At 43.6% G+C, this 23,830-nt stretch overlaps 1 protein-coding gene across 18 annotated transcripts in view; it reads left to right on the top strand.

Annotated features, from left to right (window-relative positions):
- Window positions 1-23,830, top strand: part of KTN1 (kinectin 1) — a 73,760-nt gene that overhangs the window by 17,368 nt on the left and 32,562 nt on the right. For 9 of the 18 annotated variants that reach the window (XM_056492826.1, XM_056492825.1, XM_056492824.1 and 6 more), the window contains exons 2-12: window positions 5,019-5,576; window positions 7,166-7,303; window positions 9,598-9,765; window positions 12,016-12,146; window positions 14,502-14,618; window positions 17,022-17,162; window positions 19,003-19,109; window positions 20,418-20,550; window positions 21,512-21,599; window positions 21,891-22,057; window positions 22,668-22,736. In XM_056492826.1, the coding sequence (XP_056348801.1) occupies window positions 5,054-5,576; window positions 7,166-7,303; window positions 9,598-9,765; window positions 12,016-12,146; window positions 14,502-14,618; window positions 17,022-17,162; window positions 19,003-19,109; window positions 20,418-20,550; window positions 21,512-21,599; window positions 21,891-22,057; window positions 22,668-22,736 (1,782 nt within the window). In that variant the 5' untranslated portion in view covers window positions 5,019-5,053. Of the gene's footprint in view, window positions 1-1,474; window positions 1,612-5,018; window positions 5,577-7,165; window positions 7,304-9,597; window positions 9,766-12,015; window positions 12,147-14,501; window positions 14,619-17,021; window positions 17,163-19,002; window positions 19,110-20,417; window positions 20,551-21,511; window positions 21,600-21,890; window positions 22,058-22,667; window positions 22,737-23,830 lie in introns of all 18 variants that reach the window. The other 9 variants (XM_056492820.1, XM_056492816.1, XM_056492809.1 and 6 more) reach the window with 4 other exon arrangements.

Genomic DNA, 23,830 nt, shown 5'->3' with positions numbered 1-23,830 from the left:
TGAGTGCCTCATGCATGACTTTGAACTGTGCCATTTTAAAAGTGACCTGTGAGAAGATTGTGTGTAATCTTACAGGAAGTTGTGCCTTTTTTTACATAGGTGTCAGGTGAATTTTGTGAGCAATACCTTCATCCTCCTGTGAAAAAACTGCTCAGGTGCAGTCAGCTCCTTGCTGGTGTTCTCTGGACTGGGTGTTTGGGAAGGCTGAGCCCTGCAGGGGCTCCTTCCCAGTGTGGCTCACTGCTGAAGTTAGCCAGGTGTTAATGAACTCAAGTTTGATGGGCTAAAATCCCTGCCTGCTCTGACAGCTTTTTTGTGTCATGTAGCAGCAGCTCTGCTGCCTTTTGTGTCTTGTCTGGGGCATGAAAAACTCAGTAACAAAAAAAAAAACCCAAACTAAACCAACCTAAGCTGTAATTCTGCAGTTTTCCCATACACTGTACCAACACTGATGTTAAATGAACTATCCTGAGATTTTTCTGGCAGCCCCCCTTCCTAGAGCTTGAGCCCAGCAGTGCTTTAGTCAGGTCGTACTGCAGAACAAGTCACAGAGAGCTGGTTGCTCTTGCTGTATGAATGTGGGATAGGCATGGAGTAGCTGAACTTCTTGTATAATTTCATACCTTGCCTGTGGCAGATCTGGGTTTAGTTGCCCAAGTTGCTGGGCATCATCTCTGGAAAAGCTCTGGGGGAGGATGAGCTTGGGAGTGAAGCTGTTTTCAAGAGGATCCTCTTTGCAGCTGGCTGATATGGAGAGTGTTCCAAACTGCGTGCAGATTAGGGAGAACAAAAATAGTGTTATCTGTTTGAGGAATTTATTGAATCCAGATACTGCTCTGAGACTTCTTGCTATGTTCCTAGTGCTTGTTGGATGTGAGTCTGCTTGCCAGCTTGAGAAAATCCCAGGAAAATATCCCAATTAAAGGAGCTGTTGCCTTGGCTAAATCAGATGTGGTATCTCTTAAACTGCTTAGTATTTATAAAAGGACACCTTGGTACCTGTATTTCCCCCTTTAATGTTAGTTTTTCAAAGAGGCACAAATCCCTGAAGATTATGTGCATTTTGGGACCTGAGCATTTATAGAAGCCGTGCTTCTCATGTGCTGGGGCTAAGCTATGAGTGACTCATTAGCCAGATGGAGCTATAATTTATTTCTATCTTCTCGAGTAAGTTAATCCCCTGGACCTAAACTGAATGAATATTCTGTGAAATGTGGTATCTGCACAGGGTGAAACCTGAGATTTAACTTCAGAAAGGCAGAGGGTGGGTTAGAAAATCCAGGGCAGTGTGAACTGGCAGGGGGAGTCAGGTGCAGGCAGTAATAGCTCACTGGAGTTCAGAAATAGTTATTTTTCTGTGGCACGGGCTCTGTTCAGGGAACAAAAGTGCAATTCTTTTGTTAAAGGCGGGATGGGAACAGTAACTGGGTCTGTGCACGGCCTGGGACAGATGCAGCTTGTTCCCCTTTTTCAGAATGACTAAAGGGATGTTGTGAGGTCTGGAGTTAACGGGTGAGACGGGAGCATGTCTGCAAGGGGGGAGCCTGGCACGGGGGCTGGACTCTAAGAAACGTGACCAAGAGCAGGTTGAATATCAAATACGAATGAAAGGTGAGTATTTAACCAAATACCTTGAAATTTAAACGTGGCTAAAGTCACTGTGCCTCTGTAGGCAGTAGGGAGGATTGCTGCTGGGAGTGCCTTGCCTGGGATTGAGTTTGGGTGGGTGGGGAGCTGGTGCAGCTGCCCTGGAGAGTTTTCTGAAGGAGCTGCAAGTGATAAAAGTCCCATTGCAGCATTTCTGGGAGAGAAATGCTTTTTTTTTTTTTTTTTTTTTTTTTTTTTTTTTTTTTTTTTTTTTTTTTTTGGGAGAGCGTCCCCTAACCAAGATGATAAAACAGAATGAGCATTTAAGCTGGTAGGTGAAGGTCTGTCAATGTAGCATTTGCTTTTTTCTGCTTTAATAGAATGAATTTCTTCATCTTGTTTCTTTGTGAATGGCATAAAATTTTTTCCCCCCTATAGATTGGTTCTGATTTTTCCTACGTGGCTTGTCATTGTAACGCAGAAATATACATGGAAATGATGGAACTGTTTTAGTAATTGTAGATTGTCAGAGGACAACTGGAAACTGTGTGTGAGCCAAAACACTGCCAATTTACCTCATGGCAGGGATGCCACTTTATAAAGACATTTTGACAGGGGGTGGTGTGATGGATGTTGTTTTGTCATTTTGCACAGAGCCAGCAGCAGTGGGACCCTCCCAGAGTGAGTTTTAAATACCCTTGCTGGGCTGAGATGAGAAATTAGTGTGTGGCCATCAGAGCAGAGCTTTTGCTTGCTGTTCCTGTGTGCTTAATCAATTCTAGTTATACCCTGAGACTTTTATTTAGATTTAGGGTTTTTTTTTTTTAAACTCTGCTTCCATGTGAAAAGCTGGATTTGTGTATGGAGCTCAGGGATCAGATCTGCCTTCCTCTGGTCCGTGTTTGGGGTGGAAGGGACCATGTGGCTTGTGTTTGGCTTTGCCCTGAGGAGCAGGAATGGAGCCTGGGGAGCTCTGGACCTCATCACTGCAGTGTCATGCTCCAGACCTGGGAGATGATCCCGTTCTGGGTGAAGTGCAGGGAGGGGGAGCAGGGCGGAGGATGGAGGCTCAGCAGAGCTTGTCCAGCTCTGAGATCAGACCTCAGCTAGTCCAGCACACATTCCCCACCCGGACTAGCTGTTGTAATTATGTATTTATGGCTCCTCTGGTAGCAGCTGTAGCTTTTGAGTGTGTCTCTCCTCTCTGGTCTGGGAGCAACAATCACTTTGTGGAGCATGTCCTGCCTGGATGGCCATGGTGCCTCCTGACCCTGGAGCCTTGAACCTCTTTACAGCACATGTTAAAGCCCAAACCCTGAGCCTGTGGTTTGCCCTGAGCATGGTGTCAGATGCTGGGAAATGTGCAGGCACTGTCAGGGTGTGACTGTCCATGCCATGAGTTCATGGCTGGCTGTGAGCTGCTGTCATCAGCTGGGCTGTGCTGGGCTCCTTGTGCTCTCACTGTTACAGTAATGTATTGTAATGATCAACTTAATTACACTTGTGAAAAATCTGCTTAATTACATATTTACTTCGGGGATTAGCTTTTCCCTGTAAGCATTCAATATTGACTTTGGCTGAGACAAATTTTCAAGATCTGCTTCCTTCAAGAGATGACTAATATTAGATCACTTAGTGCAGGGAGCTGGGTTTATCAAGTAGCTGTAATTAATCATTTTGAAAGCTCCAGCTTAGTTTTGAGCATCTGTGCTTTTTTTCCCCCAAAAGACAAGCTTTTCTTCCCATCCCTCTCAGCCCTTCCAAAACTTTCTGTGCTGGATGTAATTTTAGACCCTGTAATTTTCAGTGAGCTGTGTGCATGCAGAAAATAAATACAAACTGGGAGGAGACTTAATGTTAAGACAACTGATGAATAATTAGTGTATTGAAGTGTTAGTCTTTTATTTGGATAACTTAATAGCCAAATTAGAGTTCCCAAGCCTTGCTTTCAGTGCTGCTCAATGCACTGTACAAATATATTATCACAGTAACTCCTCTCTGTCCAGAAATTATTCTGTATAACAACTATTCCCTCTTGAGCCAGAGCCAGACTCCACACCGAGCTCTCTGCAGTGTGGCAGGATGGCACAAACCAGTTTGTGATAGCAGCTTCCAAAACACTCAGGAATTGAGGTAAAACAACTTTAAATGAGTAAAGTTTCTGCCCAGAGGCAAGGAGAGTCTGTCCTCTCTCTGCACCATGCAGCTTCTCCATGAACTTTATTCCCTGTGCCCTCAGTAGGCACATTTGTTTTTGTTTTTCAAGCAGCAGTGGAAATATTCTGAGCAAGCTGGGTTAAATCCCTTTCCTTTCATTCCCAAGAGGATGGGTGTCCCTTGGGACACTTGAGTTGAAGAGTCAATTTTTTCTTGTGTAGAGGAAAAAGTAGTTGTGGCATGTGCTCCCCATGATGAGTTTTAAACTGAGTTGGTGGATTGGGAATTGTGCTTGGTAATTAGTTTGGGTTATGTCTGGATTTTATTTTTTTCAATATTAGGTGGTGATTGGTTTTTTTTGGGTTTGTTTTCCTTCTTGAAATAACAGTCTGGAAAAGTTTGGATTCTTCCTGCAAAAATCCAGGTCTGTTCATAGCAATCAGTTGTGAAATGGGAAAATCTGGCTTGTTTTGACCTCAGAGTTAGGGTTTTTAACATAAGTTTCACTTTTTTTTAAAACTCTGTGGTTCCTGCTTTTTTAAAAAGAAAATAAATATAATATTTGGGACAAAAATACTGTTTTCAGCAAATTATGGAATCATCTGGTCTGTATAAGTGCCCTGGAAGTTTTATGCCATCACATGTTCAAAATAAGTAACAGATCTTCCTGTTTCCTCATAAATGTATGGAATTTTCCTGAGTGTAAAGCTGGGTTTCAGACTTCAAAAAGCAGTTTTGGAAATACCTGATTCTTTATGGCTGACAAAAATTCAGGGCTCTCTCCTGTCTTCTCCTCATTCTGCTTCTGAAGCTGCCATAAATCTGGGAACAAAAAGAAGGTGAAATTTAACTCTCACTTTTCAGGTTAAGAATCTTAATTCATTATGTTTGATTTATGAAAAAAAAAAAAAAAAAAAAAAAAAGGAAAAAAAGTGTACTTATTTCACAGCCTCTGGAAATCCAAATCTTTAGCTTGATGAAAGTCATGTGGGAAGGAAGAGTGAGGAAGATGAAGAAAAAAAGGGAAGGGAATTATTCTGGCAAACTGCATTTCTTCCCATCCAGGCCAACAACTTTGGAGCAAATTGTAAATGATTGCAGAAGCTGTTCCATGGCTGATGTAGTTTGGTAATTTTATTAAAGCTACTTTGAGGCTACTCTATAACAATGAGAAATCTTCTTTTATTATTATAATTGATGGAGGAAATAACACTGAGGGCAAACCTGTTCAAAACCTAATTTTCCTTTTTTTTTTTTTTTCCTTTCTCCTATAGGTTTTTTAAAGAAATCATAGCTAAGAAAAAGCACAATGGAGTTTTACGAGTCCACCTACTTCATCATCCTCATTCCTTCTGTGGTTATTACAGTCATCTTCCTCTTCTTCTGGCTTTTCATGAAAGAGACTTTATACGATGAAGTCCTGGCCAAGCAGAGGCGGGACCTGAAGCTGGCGCCTAGCAAGGCGGACAAGAAGAAAACGGAGAAGAAGAAGAACAAGAAGAAAGAGGTTCAGAACGGGAACATCCACGAGTCTGACTCAGAGAGTGCCCCTCGGGACTTTAAGCTGTCAGATGCCCTGAGCACGGACGAGGAGCCCGTCCCTGCTGTCCCCTCGGGTGCCACCGAGGCCAGCGCCGGCCTCAGGGAGCGCAAGAAGAAGGAGAAGAAGCACAAGGCCGGCCAGGACGAGCACGTAACTAAGGACTCGGAAGGATCCAAGTCTTCAGGCAAGAAAGTAGATCCAGTCCCTGTTACAAAACAGCCCACTCCACCATCTGAACCAACAGCAGCTAAGAAGAAGCCTGGGCAGAAGAAGCAGAAAAATGGAATGGGTATCTGATGTTGCATATGCTTCTTGAACAGAACGCCAAAACCGTGTTCTGCTTTCTGCAAGGCCACAGAGTGTCTCTCACAGACTGTTCTGCCTGATCTCTGCAGGGCAAAGCTCCCTTCTAACCTTCTCCTTTTTTACCAGCTAGTGCTTTTTTCCCCCCTGTTTTTCATCTGGCAGCAGTGCTCTGGTTTTCCTCCTCCCGTGCTTGCTTTCTTCTGCTAAAGATGAAGTGAAACAGAGTAGCTTGTTCCTCTACTTTGCTCTGTGGTTTGGCTGCTTTGCTCTCAATCAAAATTTTGATTACCTGAGAGAAGTCAGTAGATGGTTTTTGCTGTGTGCCCTCTGAGCCAGGCTGTGAAAAAGTGTTTGCTCTGCTAAGGGAGGGCATCTCAAGAAACCTCATAGCAGTCTGCGAAATAAATCACTCTTTAAGTGCAGGCTTAATGCACAGAGGTGTTTGGTGGCTGATTCATGGATTGGTGGGTGATTCATTGCTGCCCACCTGCTACACCCCTTTAACTGAATGGAACTGATGCTAAAACTGGTCTGACTGTTGGGACATAAATATCCGACCTAGAACAGACCAAAAACTTCTCAGAATCACTTCTGACTGTCTTGACCATATCCTCAGCAGCTGATATGTCTCAGTATGGTTGTCTTGACTAGGAATAGAAGTGAAAAAAGAATAAAAACGCCCAGTTCTAGAAATAAATGAAATCCAAGATATTTGCAGATCCCCTTGTGAGATGCAGGCACAGCAGGTCTGCACAGGGAGTGAGGAAAAAGAATGACATTGCTGCTTGATGTAGATTTTTTTCTTTTTCTGAATAAAAAAAAAAAAGAGAGGAAAAAGACCCACCCACTACCAACAGAGAAAGTATCCAATCTTGTTTGTGGGTGTTCTCTGAAAATCTCTGTGGCACAGTTAAAATGTGGTCTGCAAGCACAGTTCTGAGGGCAGCCACAACGAACTCTTATCCTTGATTACAGGAGCTGACACCAGAGCCCTGTGCTGTGCGTGTCAGCTCTGACAAGAATCTTAATATAGCACAGGCTGTCCAAAATGATAAAAAAAAAAAAATCCCTCACTAGAAACTGCTTTTAAAAAGAACAGTTCCCTAATGGGAAACACTTATTTTCTGCTTCTCACAGTCCCAGTAGCTATTGGGGTGTGTGTTTAAAGTGCCCAAGCGGATCATGGAGGGGAAGATACACTTTTAAATAAGAAACTGATATGGGTAATATGTGCTGTCTGCTCTGTCACACTGAAATCTGGATTGCAGTTGTTAAACTGTCCTTGCACTGCTGTGTGTTCTGCTTGCACATGAGATTCCTGTCTTAAAAATCACTGGGTACTGTGGCTCTTGACTCTGCTAAACCTTCCTGTTGCTTTAAGGTCTCACCTGATCTGGGAATTGTGTGTGTGTGTGTTTCTGTATGTATGTGTGGGTAAATTTGTGTTCTGATTTAAAATATGTGAATTTGTTTTCCTGAGAGTGAAGAATTTGGTTATTACAGATCTTCTGATTGAAAAGTAATGCTGAGAATATACAGAAGTGCATATATTGTCTGAATTGTCTGTTGCAGATGATCAAGATAGTAAGACTGATTCTGTTGTGTCTCCTGCCAAAAAGCAAGAACCAGTGCTGCTCCACCAGGAGATAAAGCAAGAAAATGTGTCAGGGAAGAAGAAGGTCTCTGCAAAGAAGCAAAAAGTTGATAATGGTAAGAATTCAGTCTGTGACATTGCTCAGATAAACCTGTTAAACCTTTTTGCCATCCATGCTTTAGTTTCTCTTCCTTTGGAAAAGGAACTTGTAGAATAGTAACTCTTGATTTGAAAAAGCAGGAATTCCAGGTTGGAAGGATTGCTGAGCCTGAGATCCTGTTAAATTTTATGAAATCTGGTACCACTGAGCACAAGATAATGGATGTTGTGAACCTTTCTGAGCTCTCTTGGATCCAAACATCCACCCTTTGCAGACACAGAGTATAAGCTGAGCAGGCTCGAAGTTGCTCTGAGCAAGGCATGCCTGGAACTGCTGCAGTCATCTGCCCCAAACAAGATTGCAGTTTTTTCAGCCAATTGCTTTGACCACATTCCTCTCTTATTGTCCTTTTGTTGGCTGGCTCTTGCTCCAACATAAACTGTTCATCTTTGCTGTCAAGGCCTTCACTGTTCGTCATCCCTTGTTCTCTGCCAAGATGCTGCTTCTTGTGTCCTCTTGGCTCACTGTGCCTCTGTGTGTGTGTGTTTTTCTCGTTTTTTTTTTTTTTTTTTAATTGTTTTTACAATGAGTGCTGTTGTGTCTGGCTTTTGAACACAGTGTGACCATGAAGTTCTCTGAGGCCACCTTGTTAGCTTCTCAAGACTCTCCTCTGCTGGGGCAGCCATGAAGGTGGAAGCTGATGGGCTGCTCCTGGAGGAGAGAGACACTGTTGCTCACTGTTCCCTTCATACTTTGGTCAGGTTTTCAGGATGAAACCTGTCCTGTGCCCTGTTCAGTCCAGGATGGAGTTCCAAGCACTGTAGGGTTCCTGTATAACTGAAAAACTCCTAAGTGATTCCTGGGAAAAGCCTACTGATGGGGAGCTCAGGATGTGATCACTTTTTATGGATGTTCTTGTGCTTTTCCTGATGTACTTTTTTAGGGGCCACAAACCTGTCAGTACCAGCTCAGCCAATAGCAAAGCTGAGCTGTCAGTGCTACAGGGCAACAGCTCATGCATTGTTTGAATGTAAACTGTTTTCTTTTCAAGCCACCTCTCCAAAATGAGAGAGTAAAAATGAGCCGTGGTGGACACCAGGATTAGCCAAGACATGACTGTGGGGATTTCATACTGCAAAATGTCTCATTGATATTAAAAGGGTTTTGAAAGGAGGGGAAGTTAATAAGGAGAGGAGGGGAAAATATGAGGAGAGCAGCTGGAGTAGCTGGTGGTTGTTTCTGCTGGAGGAGAGCTCTCCTCTTCTGAGCCTGCAGTGTACCAGTAGGTGTTAAGTGGAGAGACACCAGGTGACACAAAAAGGTCCATCTGGCCTATTCTTCTCTTTTACAGCAGCCAGAATTTAGGAGTGTTTTATAACTGGCTCTCTGGCAGCCAGGAGTGCATGCTTGTTTTGCACTGATGCCCAAAACCCTGCATCTCACCCAATTCCTCCTCTCTCTGTGCTGCTGCCTGGCATCTCTTGTCCATCAGCCCTGCAGCCTGGGCTGGCTGGGGCATGCACAGCCTCTGGCATCCTGCAGGCAGTGTGGAGCAGGAGCTGGGCAAGCAGCAGCTGCAGCTGTGCCTCTTGCCCCAGGTCTGTCACTCCTGCTCTCCCTCCCCTGCTTTTGTCTCTATGTGGGCAGAGGCTGCTCCTCACCACCATGATCCAGTGGTGTGGGAGTGGAGACCTGGGGTTGGGCAGGACCTCTTGGTACCTCTCTGCATGTAAATGATGCCCAAAGCTGCCCTGACAGATGAGAGATCTTCATTAAGTGCAGTGGAGTCTGCATGCAAAATAAGCTCGATTGCTGCCCCTGCTGCATGTTCTGCCTGAGGGGTTGGGTTCACAGGTGATGTAATCCATGAAAATGCTGGCAGTGAAGTACCAGCTTTTAACAGAATAAGGACAAAAGGCTTTAATCGTGTTTTAGGGATGCTGAATTTCCTGCACAGCCACAAGTAAAACTGTCTCATTGATGCCATGTGCAACTTTCTTACTAAAGTGAAATGAAAGTCAAATGTAAAGGTTGTTCTCTTCTTTTTGTTAAGATGCTAAAAGACAGCTTTGGAAGTAGAAATTTAATTGAAGCTATTAAATTGCTATACATTAGAGACCTTTATTTAATGGACTTACCTGAAGAACTTTAATGAGTTAAAATGTGAAGGATAATAAAATGGAGAATATAACTAACTATTGAGGTTAGAGATGCTTTACTTCAACTCTGACTATGTTAGGCACCTTTTCTAAAAATGTTGGTGTCAATTATCATGAAGCTTTAACCCATCCTATGGACTTATGATTACAGTTTTGGTGGATGAACCTCTTATTCAAGCAACTACTTATATTCCTTTGATGGATAATTCTGACTCAGGCACTTTGGAAAAGCGTGAGCCGGTTGAAGTTGTAAAACACAACGTGAATGAGGGCATCCAGAAAAGCAGTGGCAAGAAAATGAAGAATGAAACAGATAAAGGTAAGAAACTGATAATTCAGTCTGTTTCTGGCATAGCCTGCTTGCAAACTTCAACAGGGAAGATGTGTGGGGAAGGGGGTTCTCTCTGATGTAATGTGAAGAAGGGATTTGAGGAAAACATTTGTGACTGCAGGATGCTTTTCCTGTGTGTGTGCTCATTTCTGCCTTGTCTTTGGCACTGTGGAAAGGGCTCTGTGCCATCTGAATCCTTTCAGCTCTGACTGGGCTTTTGTGTCCCCAGTGAGCAAAGAGGTGATCACAGACCACACAGATGCAGCGAGGGAGTTCACAGTGGAGAGTTCAGACATTGCTCACAGGGATGGACTCCAAACCCAGGGTGTTCAGCACGAGCTCTGGGAGTCTGCTGGGGGCTGGAAGGGCAGCCTACATGCTCTAGGGCTGTTCATGGAGCTATCTGAGGCTGACCCAGTGCAATAGGAGTGACCTGAAACAGATGGGCACTGGAGAGAGTCTGGCAATTTCCAGGGAAGACTGAATTTTCCCTTCAGTGAGGTTGGAATTGGTTGGAACAGAGGAACTTCCTTCATACTCTCCCACAAATGTCTGGAGTGATTAATGAGCATTGTGTTCTACCCTGAAGCTTTAAATAGGTCTCTGACCATCTCAAAGGCTGACAGACTTGCTGAGCCATGAGGTGAGACCTCAAATTTGTGAGCAGGCAGCTGAGCAGTGACACCCAGCTCAGGTTTGGGCAGAAGGCTGATTGATGCTTCAGCATTGTCTGGACACTCACTTCATTCTTTGGAACCTCTCTTTTTAGTCTTGTTTTCTAAAATATTCCCTCAAAAGCTTCCTGGCAGCTCTTTAACTGGATTCCCAGATTCCTGATACTCCTCTTGTGCTTGTGGCTCAGTGGCTGCACTGTCCTGCAGCATCTAAGCCCCTCACGTGCACCCGTCCCTTCTCATTTCCCTGGCACACTGTGACCTTCTCCATGAACTCCTAATTCTCCTGTGTCAGCTGGGATTTGCCCTCCCAATATAGAACTCTTGCCCTGCTCTAATTGTAAGCTCCTTGCATGCAAGGGCAAGGTCTCTGTGCCTTCAGGGAGCACAGGCTGGTCCTGGCCCAGCTGTGATCAGTTCCTGCCTCACCAGGTCTCAGGATTTTGGCATATTCCTGGTAACAGCATCACTGGTGATGTCAGTGCAGCACTGATGTGAGCTGAAGTGAAGACTAAGTTGGATTTAGAACTGGGAGAGATTGTGCTAGAATTCCTCAGCAGTCTCTGTCCATGCTCTGTCATTGAGTGATTTTTATGCTTGATAATTTCTTCTAGAGCACAGTGTCACTGCTGCTTCTTTGTTCTTCATTTATTTCTCAGACAATCTTTGGGTTTGATGTGTAACTTAATTTCAGGAGCATGTTTAACACCTGTGATGAGAAACCCAGACCTGTCTCCATGATCTATGGGACAAATTCTGACCAAGCATCACTTCTAAGCTTATGCTTTTTTTAATTCTTCCCATCCCTTCACATACTTTGGGCACTAGTGAGTATTTGATAGGGATATGGGGTGTCTTGGTCTTGTGCTCCTGTTTCCTGGAGTCAGAGGGCCACCTAATGACCTGTGTATGAGCAGCCAGTTTGTGAGCAGTGTTTTTTGTCAGAGAATAATTCAATAATTGAATTGTCTGTCCTTGTGTGTGTCTTTTTAAATACTTGGTCAGCCATTAAGAGGAATCTTAATGATTTATCTTCCTACTGCTGAACTCCTCTTGCAGCAGTTCCCTCAATCTAAATTTGGAAGTTAATATTTTTGTCTTCCATATATTGTAATCAAAAATGTGCCAGTTTTTAAATTAATTAACTTGTCATGTGCATATTGCTTGTGCAGCCAGGCTGTCCTCCAAATTGAGAGCTGAGTTTAAATTACTGTCATGATGCACTGGAAAGGACTCTTCAATTTTTCACATTTATGCTATTTTTCTCCTTCAAAATCTGTGTTATGCTTTGTCTTCTTGCTAGCAGCACTATAAATGTTACCAACTGTGCAAACAAAGTGGTGGGATTTTCTCTTTTCCCAAAACTATCAGCTGGCAGATTGTTACTGGGTTTAAATTGGAGAGATGTTGTTTTTGCTGAATGTTCATGACCTCTTGCTTCTTGGCATTTCAGACTGGAATTAAATATAATGCATAATGATACCCCATCACAGGCTGTTTCAAGGCAAAATAAATAATTCTGTATGGAGTCCAAAGTAAATAAATCCTCCCTTCTGTGTTGCAGAGAATGCTGAAGTGAAATTCAAGGATTTTGTAACATCCATGAAGAATATGATCTTCTCTGAAGAGGAGGCTCGTTGTGTAGTGGAGGTGTTAAAGGAAAAATCCGGTGCAATTCATGATTTCTTGCAAAAGGTGAATGACTGTGGAGTGTGGGGGGAAGACAGAGCTCATTAAACAAACAGGAATTGGAGGAGGTGCTGTCAGATGAGCTCTGTCAGCATTCTGCTGTGATCTGTCTTTGGGAGACTCTCTCCAGCTGCTCTGTGCTTTCCTTGCATGCAGGAATGAGCTGTCAGATGCCTTTGTGCTGCCATCAGCCATGCCAGGGGTGGCTCTGGCCACTTGGAAAGAGCAGGCATGGCCATGGAGAAAGAAGGAATAAAGCAAGAATGCTGCTGCTGACTCGTGTGTTGGCACAGGGAGGGATGGCTGGTGACTTTTGGGAGTGATCTTTCCCAAATGTGCAAATAGGATAAGCTATGGGAGGAATTCAGAACAAGCTGCTCTGGCTGTGGCACTTGATCACCTAATTCTGTTTTGTAAGTCTGTGCAATGTGGATATTTTTCATAGGATTGTGGGGCAGTTCAGGATTGGAAGGGACCTCAGGGGGTTTGGAGTCCAGCCTCCTATTGGAGCAGGAGCAGCTCTGAGATCAGCCCATGCTGCTCAGGGCTTTATCCAGTCTGGATGGGACTGCAAAACCCCTCTGGGCAACCTGGCCCAGTGCTTGGCAGTTCTTTTTAATTCTTGTAGTCAAAACAGAAGAGAATGGTGTCCACCAGTATCTTACCAGTACAGAATCACACAGTCCTTGGGGTTGGAGGGAGCTCTGGAGACCATCCAGTCCAGGCCAAGGCAGGGTCACCTGGAGAGATGACACAGGAATGTGCCCAGGTGGATTTGGAATGTCTCCAGAAAGGGAAACTGCACCCCTTCCCTGGGCAGCTGTTCCAGGTCTCTGCCATCCTCCAGGGAAAGCAGCTCTTCCTCATGTTGAGGTGAAACTTGTGTTTTGGTTTGTGGCCATTGCTCCTTGTCCTGTTGCTGGGCACACACCTACTCCTCCCTGCCATGACTCACTGTGGGTGTCACTTTGTGCTTGTCACATCCTGTGTGTCACTCTTGAGCTCCTGCAATCCTGTGCTGCTTCAGACAGGGTACCAGAGCAGGAATGCAGAACTGGCTGTGTGTCTGTCCACTTAATGCAAAACATCAGCATAACAGCACAGTTTGGGCTGGGGTGGCTTCAGGAGGCTGTGCAGCCCAGCTGCCTGCTCAGAACAGATCCAACACTGAATTCTCAGCAGGTTGTTCAGGGATTTGGTCCAGTTGCATCTTGAAAACCTCCAAGGACAGAACCCAGTAGTGCTACCCTTGGAATGGTGTTGTCTGTTCAAGCAGCCCCACTGCTTGCTGTGTTTTTTGTTTTATTTTTTTCTTTCAAAGGAATGTTTTTAAAGGTGTTAAAGCTGAATCTTTAGGATGAAAATGAGTTCCTGGGTTTGTATACAACAAGAAAATGCAGGTTTCTGTAGGTAGAAGTGTGAGTTTTGTTCTCTCTGTAGCTCATGCAAGTCACTAACAGTGTGTTTGTACTGCAGGCATGCACATTATCACTAAAGGAGAATTTCCAAATAAATTCAGGGTCCATTTATGGGACTGACACTTCTTTCCTTCTTCAGTTATCAGACTTCAGTGAGTGAACTCCAAGTAGTCCAACCTCCTCCTCAAAGCAACACAGATTCTGAGATCAGCACAGGCTGCTCAGGGCTTTATTCAGTCTGGGCTTGAAACCTTCAGTGGCTGAGACTGCACAACCACTCTGGGCAGCCATCACACTTCACTGAGTCAAATCTGAGCACAAGCACAGAGAATTTGTGCTCTTTGTTGCATTTATTCATTTGTAGGACCAGTATGGAAGTAGCAGGACCATGGGGATTGTTCCTCTAGGTCTGTTCCCTGGGGTATCTCTGAAACTTTGTGTCAGTGTGCCAGCAGAAATAATTGCATCAGCTAGAGGCTCTCCTGGGAAATGAAAGGAGACACCAGATGAGTGTTTTTCCTTTGTGGTGAGATATTTCAAGCAATTACAGTTTTTAGATTATACCTGCTCTGAGCATGGGCTGGACCTGCTGATCTTGGAAGTCCTTCCAACCACAGTTATTGACTGATTCAGCATCCCTGCATCTTTTCCCATTATTTCTCTTAATGGCTGTTCTTTATTTTCCCCAGCTCTCTTCCAGTGGGAAGCACCTTAAGAGCCCATTTACCCTCTTAATTGGTTTCCATGCTTTGAAAATGCATTTCTTTTCCTGGTGAAATGGGATCCATTAGCAGCAGAACTGGGTACCAGTGGTGCCACGTGCACTGTGCAGATGGAAAATTTGGGGGCAGGAGGGGGTGTTTCCTCCTCTCAGGTTTGCTCTGCTGCCTTTTTAGTGTACTGTGCCACTACTTATGGTTCTTTTTATGTCATCCTGCTGCAGGCCAGCAAGGCTGAGACAGCTGCAGCTCTGCACCAGCTCCAGGACAAGGAGAAGATGCTCTCAGCGATGAAGGAGGAGGCAGCTGTTGCAAAGGAGCAGTGCAAGCAGCTCTCCCAGGTAAATACTGAGGTGTTCATGTGTGTAGAGAGGAACAGGGGTTTGTAGGACTAGCAGCCAGCAAATGCTGGTTTGCTGAGCTTATTATAAGCCAAAAGGTGGGATTTTTTCTGAAAAAGCTACATTTGGTTTTACAATGTATTTATGCAGTTACTTTCCAGTAGTTTTTCCATGGAGTTCATTTACTGATACTTGCAAGCTGAACCTGTTTTTCTTTTCAAATGATTACTTTAAAAACACTTCCTTCAGCACTATGAGACTGTTTTGTGGATGCTAATATTAAATGTCTTTCCTGCATCACAGTTTTAATTTGGTCCATATTGTAGCATTCACATGCCTGTGAGCTTCTTGGCACAACAGTCTTTGGTTTTCTTCAAGAAGTAAGATACAGAAAGTGCAGAGTGCCTGCTTAGCCCCTGGAGGTGCAGCTCTGATTGCTTTGGACTTAGAGGGATGCTGATGCATCACTGTCAAAACTAGTTAATGAAAATTCACTTTTTTATGAATATTTCAGAGGAAAACAGTTACAGTAGACCAAATAATGAGGCAGATACGGGCTGAATTTTGGAATCTTGGGAGACAGATTTGTGTGTTTTGGCTGGTTGGAAACACATGAGCATTAGACTTGGGAAGGCCACATTGCAGGACATAATTTGGGCACATATTTGGGTGGCCAAAGGTGGGAGCAGAGTGGCCAGAGCATGCAGGAGTTGGGAGCCTTTGGAGATGAGAAGGGAAGAAGGAAGTGGGTGTTGTGTGAGCTCCTGGCAGGGCACAGGTGGGATCAAGAGGTTTGGGATAGTCAGTGTGTTGTATAGGGAGAAGGGGCTTGTGGTGTGTTTGGAGGGAAAAAAGAAACTGGCTCAGGGCTGCAGAATCAAATTGGTGAGGGGAATCTGCTGCTGAAGAAGTAGAGGGAATGGATGAAGGAATCTGAGTGTGGGAAATGCAGATGTGGTTGGGGAAAAACATCTGCAAAGTGGTGCTTGGAGAGGCAGGAGCTGTAATGAGGTAGGAGTCATCAGGGGTTTTTCCCATCTGAACTGGGGAAGGGAAATGCTGGGAGAAAATGGATAAAAGCAAAGTTGCTGCAATGCTGAAGAATCAGGATAAACAAGGGATAAAGCTCAGCTTGACTGAGAAAAGCTCTTATCTTCCAGTTAATGTGGTTCTCTGAAAGCACTGTCAGATCTAAAGGTGCTTTAGGTGCAGAAGGATTCCTGCAGGGATCTTGATAAAGATACCTGGAGAGGATAAAGAACAAGAGCTGAGTACCTCAAGACTCAGAGGTATTTGGCAAAACACAAACTGGGGAAAAGTTCATCTTCCCAGGATCTCTGGTTCTGCCCAGAATAGGGGTAGTTGGGTTACTGAGAACTGCAGGTGAAAGGTGGGTTTGGTGTAGGGACAGAGAAAGCTGCAGTGTGTCCTGGTGTCCTCCTTTTAATTGCATCTTAGTTAAATAAAGCATGGAGAAAGATTTGTTTCAAGCTGTCTGTATTGTATTTGCAGAAGTAGCTTAAAACTTGGAGTTTGATCTACAAGACAGAATAGCTTTTATTTAAACTAAAAGGTGAAAAAGACTGTAATTACTCCAAGGAGATGGAGGGTATTCAGGCTAATAATTTAGAGCACTTAAATTGTGTCAGGGCTCCCTGGCAGTGTTGGGAGCTGTGTGGCTGGAAACACCTGAAGCTCGGGTGGCACAAATTCCTATTTGTGTGATGGGAGCTGCTGAAAGCTGCACTTAATGGTTTTGCTTACTACAGCAAGTGCATTTATATTGCAGAGGAGCAGCTCTGTGGATTTCTCAGGTGTCTGGGTTGAATTACTGGCTAATAAAAGATTAAAAAGCAATGTGTATTTTCATCTGAAAGCTATAATGTGGCATCATGCTGGTGGGATTCAGGGGTTCTCTGGCCTTTGTAGTGCACTAATAGCCCATCTCCTGTGGCAAAGCTGTTGGCTTTGCAACCTGCTACAAAGCAATTATTTTGCTCCGAAATGCTCTGTTTTGCCATGCTGCTTTACCTGTGTTCTTCAATTTTGCTAAACTTGGGATGAAAATCTAAACTTTGTCTTCTGTGATATCTGTGGTTTTAGTTGTTAGGACTCACTGATTTGGACAGATTCGATAGAAGTAAACTCCCATCTGTTCTGAGACAATGTAAGATCAGTGATTAAATTGGCAAACTTTTTAATAATTGTGAGATTTATGATGATAGAGGATCAGGGTAAAGTTTTGAAAGTTTGGTCTGATTCTGTAAACTTGCTGACCGAAGATTCGATGCTGACTTCAGTTTGATGTACATTTGCTATATTTTTAATTATCTTGGAGACTCCTAGCCTTTAGAAAGCAGCAGTGGGTGACCTGTTTGCCTCTTGCTGTCATTCCCACCCCAGGAGCTGGTTGCAGAGAAGGAGAGGAATGGTTTGCTCACGGCCAAGATGCGCGAGCGCATCAACGCGCTGGAGAAGGAGCACGGCACCTTCCAGAGCAAGATACACGTCAGCTACCAAGAGTCCCAGCAGATGAAAATCAAGGTAAATGCTTGGCCTAGACTGCTGGAGTTGTGCTCATGCACAAGCAAATGGGTGCTGAGGAATCACTGCAAAACTTTGAGCAGCTTTATGGTTTAAAAGAAGCTCTCCCAGGTGACTTTTGTGGTGTGTAGAGCCCAGTGCTGCCAGGCAGCTGGTCCCTGATCTAGTTACTTTTCCTTCCTGGTGTTCTGCTGAAATGTTATTCAATTAAAGGGTAAAGTCTAATTGAAATACTCAGCTTAAGGGAGCCACTAATGCTGATGATCATTTACCAGCAGATAAATGTCTCTAAGATTATAGTGCAGAGTGACAACATTGCATAATACACATGAAATATCATTGCCTGAGGGAGTGCTTTGCTGGAAATATTTGAAGAGCAGCCACTTGTATTTTTTTAAGACCTTCTTACTTTTTATTTTAGTTGCTTCCTGGAGTGACCTTAGAAGTGTTTGTTTTATCAGATTAAAAAGTTTAACTTAAATTTTTCTGAGGAAAATGGCCCATCTTATGCTTAGATTTCATTCTAGTCATTCTTTCCTGTATGGACAGCACAGCATCAAGCCCAACAAATGAACTTCCCGACTTCAAAATTGTATCTTCTGCCTTGGCCCTTTGCAGAATAGCATCTCTGCAGTTTTGGAGCAAAGTTCCTTGGAACCTGTGTAAATAACTGGACAAGGAGAGGCTCTTGCTGCTGTCTGGGAAGGGGAAGGACACCTGGGCAAACCCAGGAGACTTTAGCAAGTGCAGCAGTCCCAGGCTGAGCTGGAGAAAGGAAATGCAGAAGATCCAGGGCTCTGGTCCTGCTCCCTCTGCTGATGTGCTGCAGCATGGCAGAGGAGCTGGAAATGGTCACAGCTTCCAGTTGGGTGGGGTTTGTGCTCCTGCTTCTCTTGGGATCTTGTTGGCATTAAAAGCAAAACAAGCAATGAGAAGAGCTCCCCAATAAATGTCCAAGACCCAGCCTGTTGTGTATGTTGGGGCAGAACTGGAGGTGGCTGCCCTACAGGGGACTGCTCCCTGCTGCTGGGTTATTACACAAACATTTATTTGGATTTTCTGATGTAGAAATGCTCACTGATGAATCATCCACTTGATGAAACTGGGTTTTGGAATGGTGTCAGCCATATCTACAAACTGGCACTGATAAAGAAACAGTGTTGTGTGTGCTTGAGGATTTTCAGAGCAGACTTTTGGGCTCCAAGACCAGCTCTGCTGTGTCTGCATATGCAGAGTCCATTTTTTCTCTTTGAATCCTGTCTTGATTTTGTTCACACTGTTCTGAACAGTTACCAGGGCTTCTTTCTGCCTCAGCTTTGGAACCTTGCTGAAAATCAGAATATTAAATGAGGACTAGCCTTTTGCAGTTTTCATGTTGTAGTCTGTGTATTATTAGTTATTTGTTACTTTTCCTGGTTTGTTGAAAGGAACAGCAAACAAGGGTTATGTAATGATAATTCACAGCATGTTTGTTTTATTTCCCTTTGGAAAAGTAATGTATTGGTATCTCAGGTTATGTTGCTGAGCATTAGGTATTCTGAGTAACACTTATGTAGTCTTTTAAGCAATAAAAGGGTTGCCTTGATAAATAGATTTATGCATTGATATAAAATGATATAAAAGGAAACCTTTTTGCTTTGATTTGAGCACGAGGGTCTCGGTAGCACAGTTTAAGAATTGGTTTGTGAGGAAGGGGCAAAGCTCCCCTCTCCCACAAAATCCACTTAGTTTTATTTACTGAAACTATTGTGATATCTTACCTACTTCTACAAGCTGGTTTTTTTGTTTTTATTGCTCCTTTGCTTAATCTTTTATGGAATTATCTTTCTTTGCCCATCAGTTCCAGCAGCTCCGTGAGCAGATGGAGGCAGAAATAAGCCACCTGAAGCAGGAAAATGGTATCCTGAGAGATGCTGTCAGCACTTCCACCAATCAAATGGAGAGCAAGTATGTTGGCAGCTATTTGGAGCTCTGTGTGTTTTTGAGCCTCCCCTGAAGAGTTGTTCTGGCTTTTTTGTTTCTTTTGTTTCCAAGTCCTTGGCTATCTCTGAATTAGTGGTTAAGCTGGGTACACAAATATTTTGGGCTGGACAGGTAGCTGGTGGTGTTTGCATTGAGTCAGGGCTTTCAGAACAAATAATTACCTTTCTTCAACTTGCAGCCTGAGCTTTTAGGCTGTGGTGCTGAGGCTTTAAGAGGAAGAAGTGCAGCAGTGCTCAGGCACCTCTGGTGTTTTTGGCAGGGTGTGTGTCCTTCCCCTGGGGCTTTAGGAGAGGTGCTGGTTGTGGCCTCTTAGGAGAACAGCAGCTCTAAACTCACAGTATCAATACCCTGCAGTTACTGATACTGCTGGGGAGGCACTTGGATTTATCTGCTGGTGTGCAGATGTTTGGAGAAACAAAAATTGTCTTTTGTGAGTTATGATTTGGGCTGCCCCTGGGCTGGCAGAGAGGCTTTTGTGCATTGTGCAGGTAAAAGCTGAGCACCCTGGTTAAGGTGTGTAGAGGACAAAACTGATACAATATCCTCTCTCAGATATTTATTACTGAATGTCAAGTGCTCAGAGAAGGATGTGGAACCCTCATTTTAGGTGTCCTGTTAATTTAAATGAAGCATCATTCTCTTTCAGACAGTTATCCTGAAAAAGCTCTAATTCAAACAAACTTGAGGTAAAAATGAAATGCTTTTTACTTGCTTAGGCACAAAGAGGAGCCTCTTAAAATTCTTCCCTTGGGCTGAACAAATGCATCTTCTCTCCCAGCTGAGAAAGTGCATCAGATACCTCCATAAGTTAATAGTCAGGTCAAGGCCAGGAGGCAACAAATAGTCTGAAGAAATGTGTGCAGTTAGTAGTCCAGGAGGAATTGTCCTCAGCAAGCCTGAGATCAATAATCCTTCATGGGAAGAGGAAAAAAATGCGAATTTCGATGCGAGACCTTTCCTTATGCTGAGCCTCTTTAGTTTACATCAGCCTGCCCAAATCTTGCCAGTCAGCTTCAAACCTCTTCAAGGAGCTGGTGCTTATTGCTGACCTTTTGTTCCTGACCCTGCCTTGTAGCCCCTGAGTTGTGCTGAAGACCAGGAGCGATGATTTTGCTGTTGTGGAGTACCTGACCCTCATCCCTTTCCTAGGATAAAACAGTTTCAGAGGGGGAAAACACCCCAAACCCACCCTGTACATCCTTTTGGTTTCAAATACAGGATTTGCTGTTGACATTTGAGTGGCAAACCCCTGTGGCAATGTTTTATCTCCAGGCAGTCGGCCGAGCTGAACAAACTGCGCCAGGACTACGCGAGGCTGATGAACGAGCTGGGCGAGAAGAGCAGCAAACTGCAGCAGGAGGAGCTGCAGAAGAAAAATGCAGAGCAGGCAGTGGCTCAGCTGAAGGTGCCTGGGGTGTTCTCTGCCTGTCAGCTTGTGCTCAGGGTTTTATCTGAGCTGGGATGTGAGGCGTGTGGGAATTGCTTTAGCTGCTGGTTTCAGATGGGCTCAGGCAGCCTTGGGGTTTGTTTAATGTTTCCATTCAGTGCACTGGGGTTTGAGTGATTACAGACCTCCCTGAGAAGTGAAACTTACCTTCCAGGTAAATATCTTTTCAACATCACCAGTTAAGCTTTTTACTTTGCTTTCTGTGAGAGTACAATTCCAATAGGAGTTTATACTTCAAAGCCATTCATCCAGATGGCACTGCCCTTGTGTGGCTTTTATTTGAAGCTACATACTGTTGCTTAAATATATGCTTAATTTTTAAGAGCTTTTAAAATTTTAAAGAGTTAAAATGTAAGTGGGCAGGCTTCTGAATGAATTTCTTTTTTGTTTCTTTGGAAGAAAAAGTATTTTGCTTTTTTTTTTTATTTAAGAAGAGAAAGTGTTTTCAGGTGAAAATGTCAATCCAGAGCTCATGATTTCTTCAGTATTTGCAATTAAATCTTACATAGCAGAAGTTCTCCCTTCCTTTTGCCCTGGCAGGTGGAGAATTGCTATCTAGAGCTGAGATGTTTTAATTACTGAATGCAGATTTATGTGATGCTTGGCTGGTCTGGCTTCTGGTGTTAATTCTGAACTATCAGGGCAAAGATGCTACATTTTCATATTACAGAAACCATTCTGTTAAGAGTCTATAATGAAATCCTGTTCACAATTTGCCTTTCAAATTAATAGGCTAAACTTGTCTAGGAGGAGGATTACAGAGCACTCTGTCTCTCTCATGTGCCCTAATGGAAGCAAGAAACAATTTCACTTTATTGCCATATGTTTTGGGAATAGCACAGAGGAGATGCACTCTGAATGCTTCAAAAATAAATTAAAGGTTAGACTTCTTCTCATCAAGTCTTTCTTCAATGTGAAGGTCCAGCAGCAGGAAGCAGAGAGAAGATGGGAAGAAATCCAGGCTTATCTCAGGAAAAGAACAGCAGAACATGAAGCAGCACAACAAGGCACGTATCACAAAATTCCCACATAATCCTTACTGCAGTCAACTGGCTGTTGCAATTTGTGAAAAAAGGGCATTATTGAGTAAAAGTCTTAAATAAAACTCAGGTGAAGTCAAGCCTGCTTCAGCACCCTTGGGGAAGTGTTTTGGGATCCCAGGTAATCTGGATGCTGGTGGGGGAGCTGAACCTTGTTGGAGTGAGGCTCCTAATCAGCCTCCCCTTTTACAGTGAAAATGATCTCCCCCAAAGTTAAATATTGACTTCTGAATTAAAATCCTGACGTTTCTGCTACAGATGTGCAGAATAAGCTTGTGGCCAAAGACAATGAAATCCAGAGCTTGCACAGTAAACTTACTGATACAATGGTGTCAAAACAGCAGCTGGAGCAGAGGATGCTGCAGTTATTGGAGGCTGAGCAAAAGAGAGCTACTGAGGAGGACTCCATGCAAATGCAAGTGCAGGTAGTATTCCTCTAGTGTTTTAAGGGTTTGGGGTTTTTCCTTTCACTTTGTGTCTGTGGAAACACAGAAATATCCCTGAAATGCTGCTTTAGTAAAGCTTTCCTACTGAATAAAGGATGGAAGAGCCTTGTTTATGAAGTGAGACCTTGTGTGTGGTGCTTTGAGGAGGTGTGGGGTCACCTCCCAGCTGAGAAGCCTTGGGGCAGGTCAGGAAGAGGTGCTGACCCCATTTCCCAAGCTGTGAAATGCTCCAGGGTCTGGGGAACACCCTGGGAGAGCAGCCATGGACCTTTGGTGTTTGTGTGATCTCCCTTCTCCTGGCATCAGGGGCTGAGAGGCAGCATGGACACAGCTCTTGAGGACTTCAGGGAAACCAAGTGGATTGTGGTGGAGCAGGGAATGTTTTTCCTTGATACAGAACAGGTTCTGGTGCTTCCACTCCAGCTGGTTGGTTGTAGTGGGGAGATAAAAACCAGCATCTTTTGTAAAGTGTCTGACATGTAAATGCTGAACTGTTCTTACTAACATAATCATGGCTAAAAGCTAATCCTAGCAAAAGTGGAGTAGCTGCAGATCTCAGCCTGCTTTTCTTTCTGTGCTCTCTTACAAGGAGCTGATAGAGCAGAATGATGCTTTGAATGCTCAGCTTCAGAAGTTTCATTCACAAATGGCAGCCCAGGTACAGCATGTTCTCAGACTTTCTTTTGTAGTCATGACTTGTGAACTTTCATTAAAAGTAAGACTTTTGGTAGCTGGGTATGAGATTTAATGCTGAAAGCAGAGACTTGTTAGCATCTTCTTTTCTAATGTTCCTTAAACTTTCTAAAACTTCAAGCTGCTTTTTTTTTTTTTTTTTTTTTTTTTTTTGAGGGGGAAAAACCCACTTATTTCCTCCCATAATGGCTTTCATTTGTAACTAAAGGATATAGTACCTTTTTCAATGTTTTTTTTTCCTGTAGCTTTGCATGTCTACAATTCTGTCTTGTGGTTCTTTTGGTCTTTCTGCAGTCCTTCTGTGAACCACTTGATTGTGCTTTTTCCCTTGTGGTAGCTCCTGTATCAAGCTGTCTCTTCATTTTAGTGCTGATTTCTGTGCAAAAGCAAAAAAAAAAAAAAAATAAAACTACATGAAAACCCCACCAAACCTGAACAATGCCTTTCTCAGTTATTTTAATCCTTAAAATTTTGGTTTGACTGGTTTATTTGAGACATTATTTCGGTTGTAAACACTGTGTAAAGCCTCAAGATCACTGGAGTTGCCTCCATGTAGAGGAAGGTCACAGAAATCAGCTCAGAAAGGCTTTGGGGACACAAGTGGAGCCTGTTCCTATGCAGTTGGGTTCTGCCTTCTTTTAATCATGGATGTGCTTGATGAAATTTGATTAAATTCAACGTCAGGCTGAAAATCTGGCTTTGCTTGAAGAGCTTTAACCCATTGGGTGGGGAGAGTAGTGAAGGAAGAGCCACTCTAGATTTACAGCATCTTCATGGCCTGCTCCTCTCATCCCTTTAAGGGCTTCAGAAATAAATTCCTAAGGAAATTTTACTTTTTAGCTCTGAGTTACCCAGGGAGGGTTCTGGAGGAGTGTGCTTTCCCCAGGTAGCTTCAACTGGCCATGAAAACTCAGGGATGTTTTTAACCATGGACAGTGGGTGTGAAAATAACACTTTGGAGAAGTGAGTTGGGGCTGTATTTTGCTCTGGGTATCAGGAGTGATGAAACTCTTTTAGTTATTAAGAGGGACTGGAATTGTGAACATGGAATTTCTGCCA

The sequence above is a fragment of the Oenanthe melanoleuca genome, chromosome 5 (genome assembly GCF_029582105.1).
Source record: "Oenanthe melanoleuca isolate GR-GAL-2019-014 chromosome 5, OMel1.0, whole genome shotgun sequence".
In the NCBI taxonomy this organism is placed as follows: domain Eukaryota; kingdom Metazoa; phylum Chordata; class Aves; order Passeriformes; family Muscicapidae; genus Oenanthe; species Oenanthe melanoleuca.
Note: the sequence above shows the minus strand (reverse complement) of the source record. Positions and strands in the feature narration are given on the sequence as shown.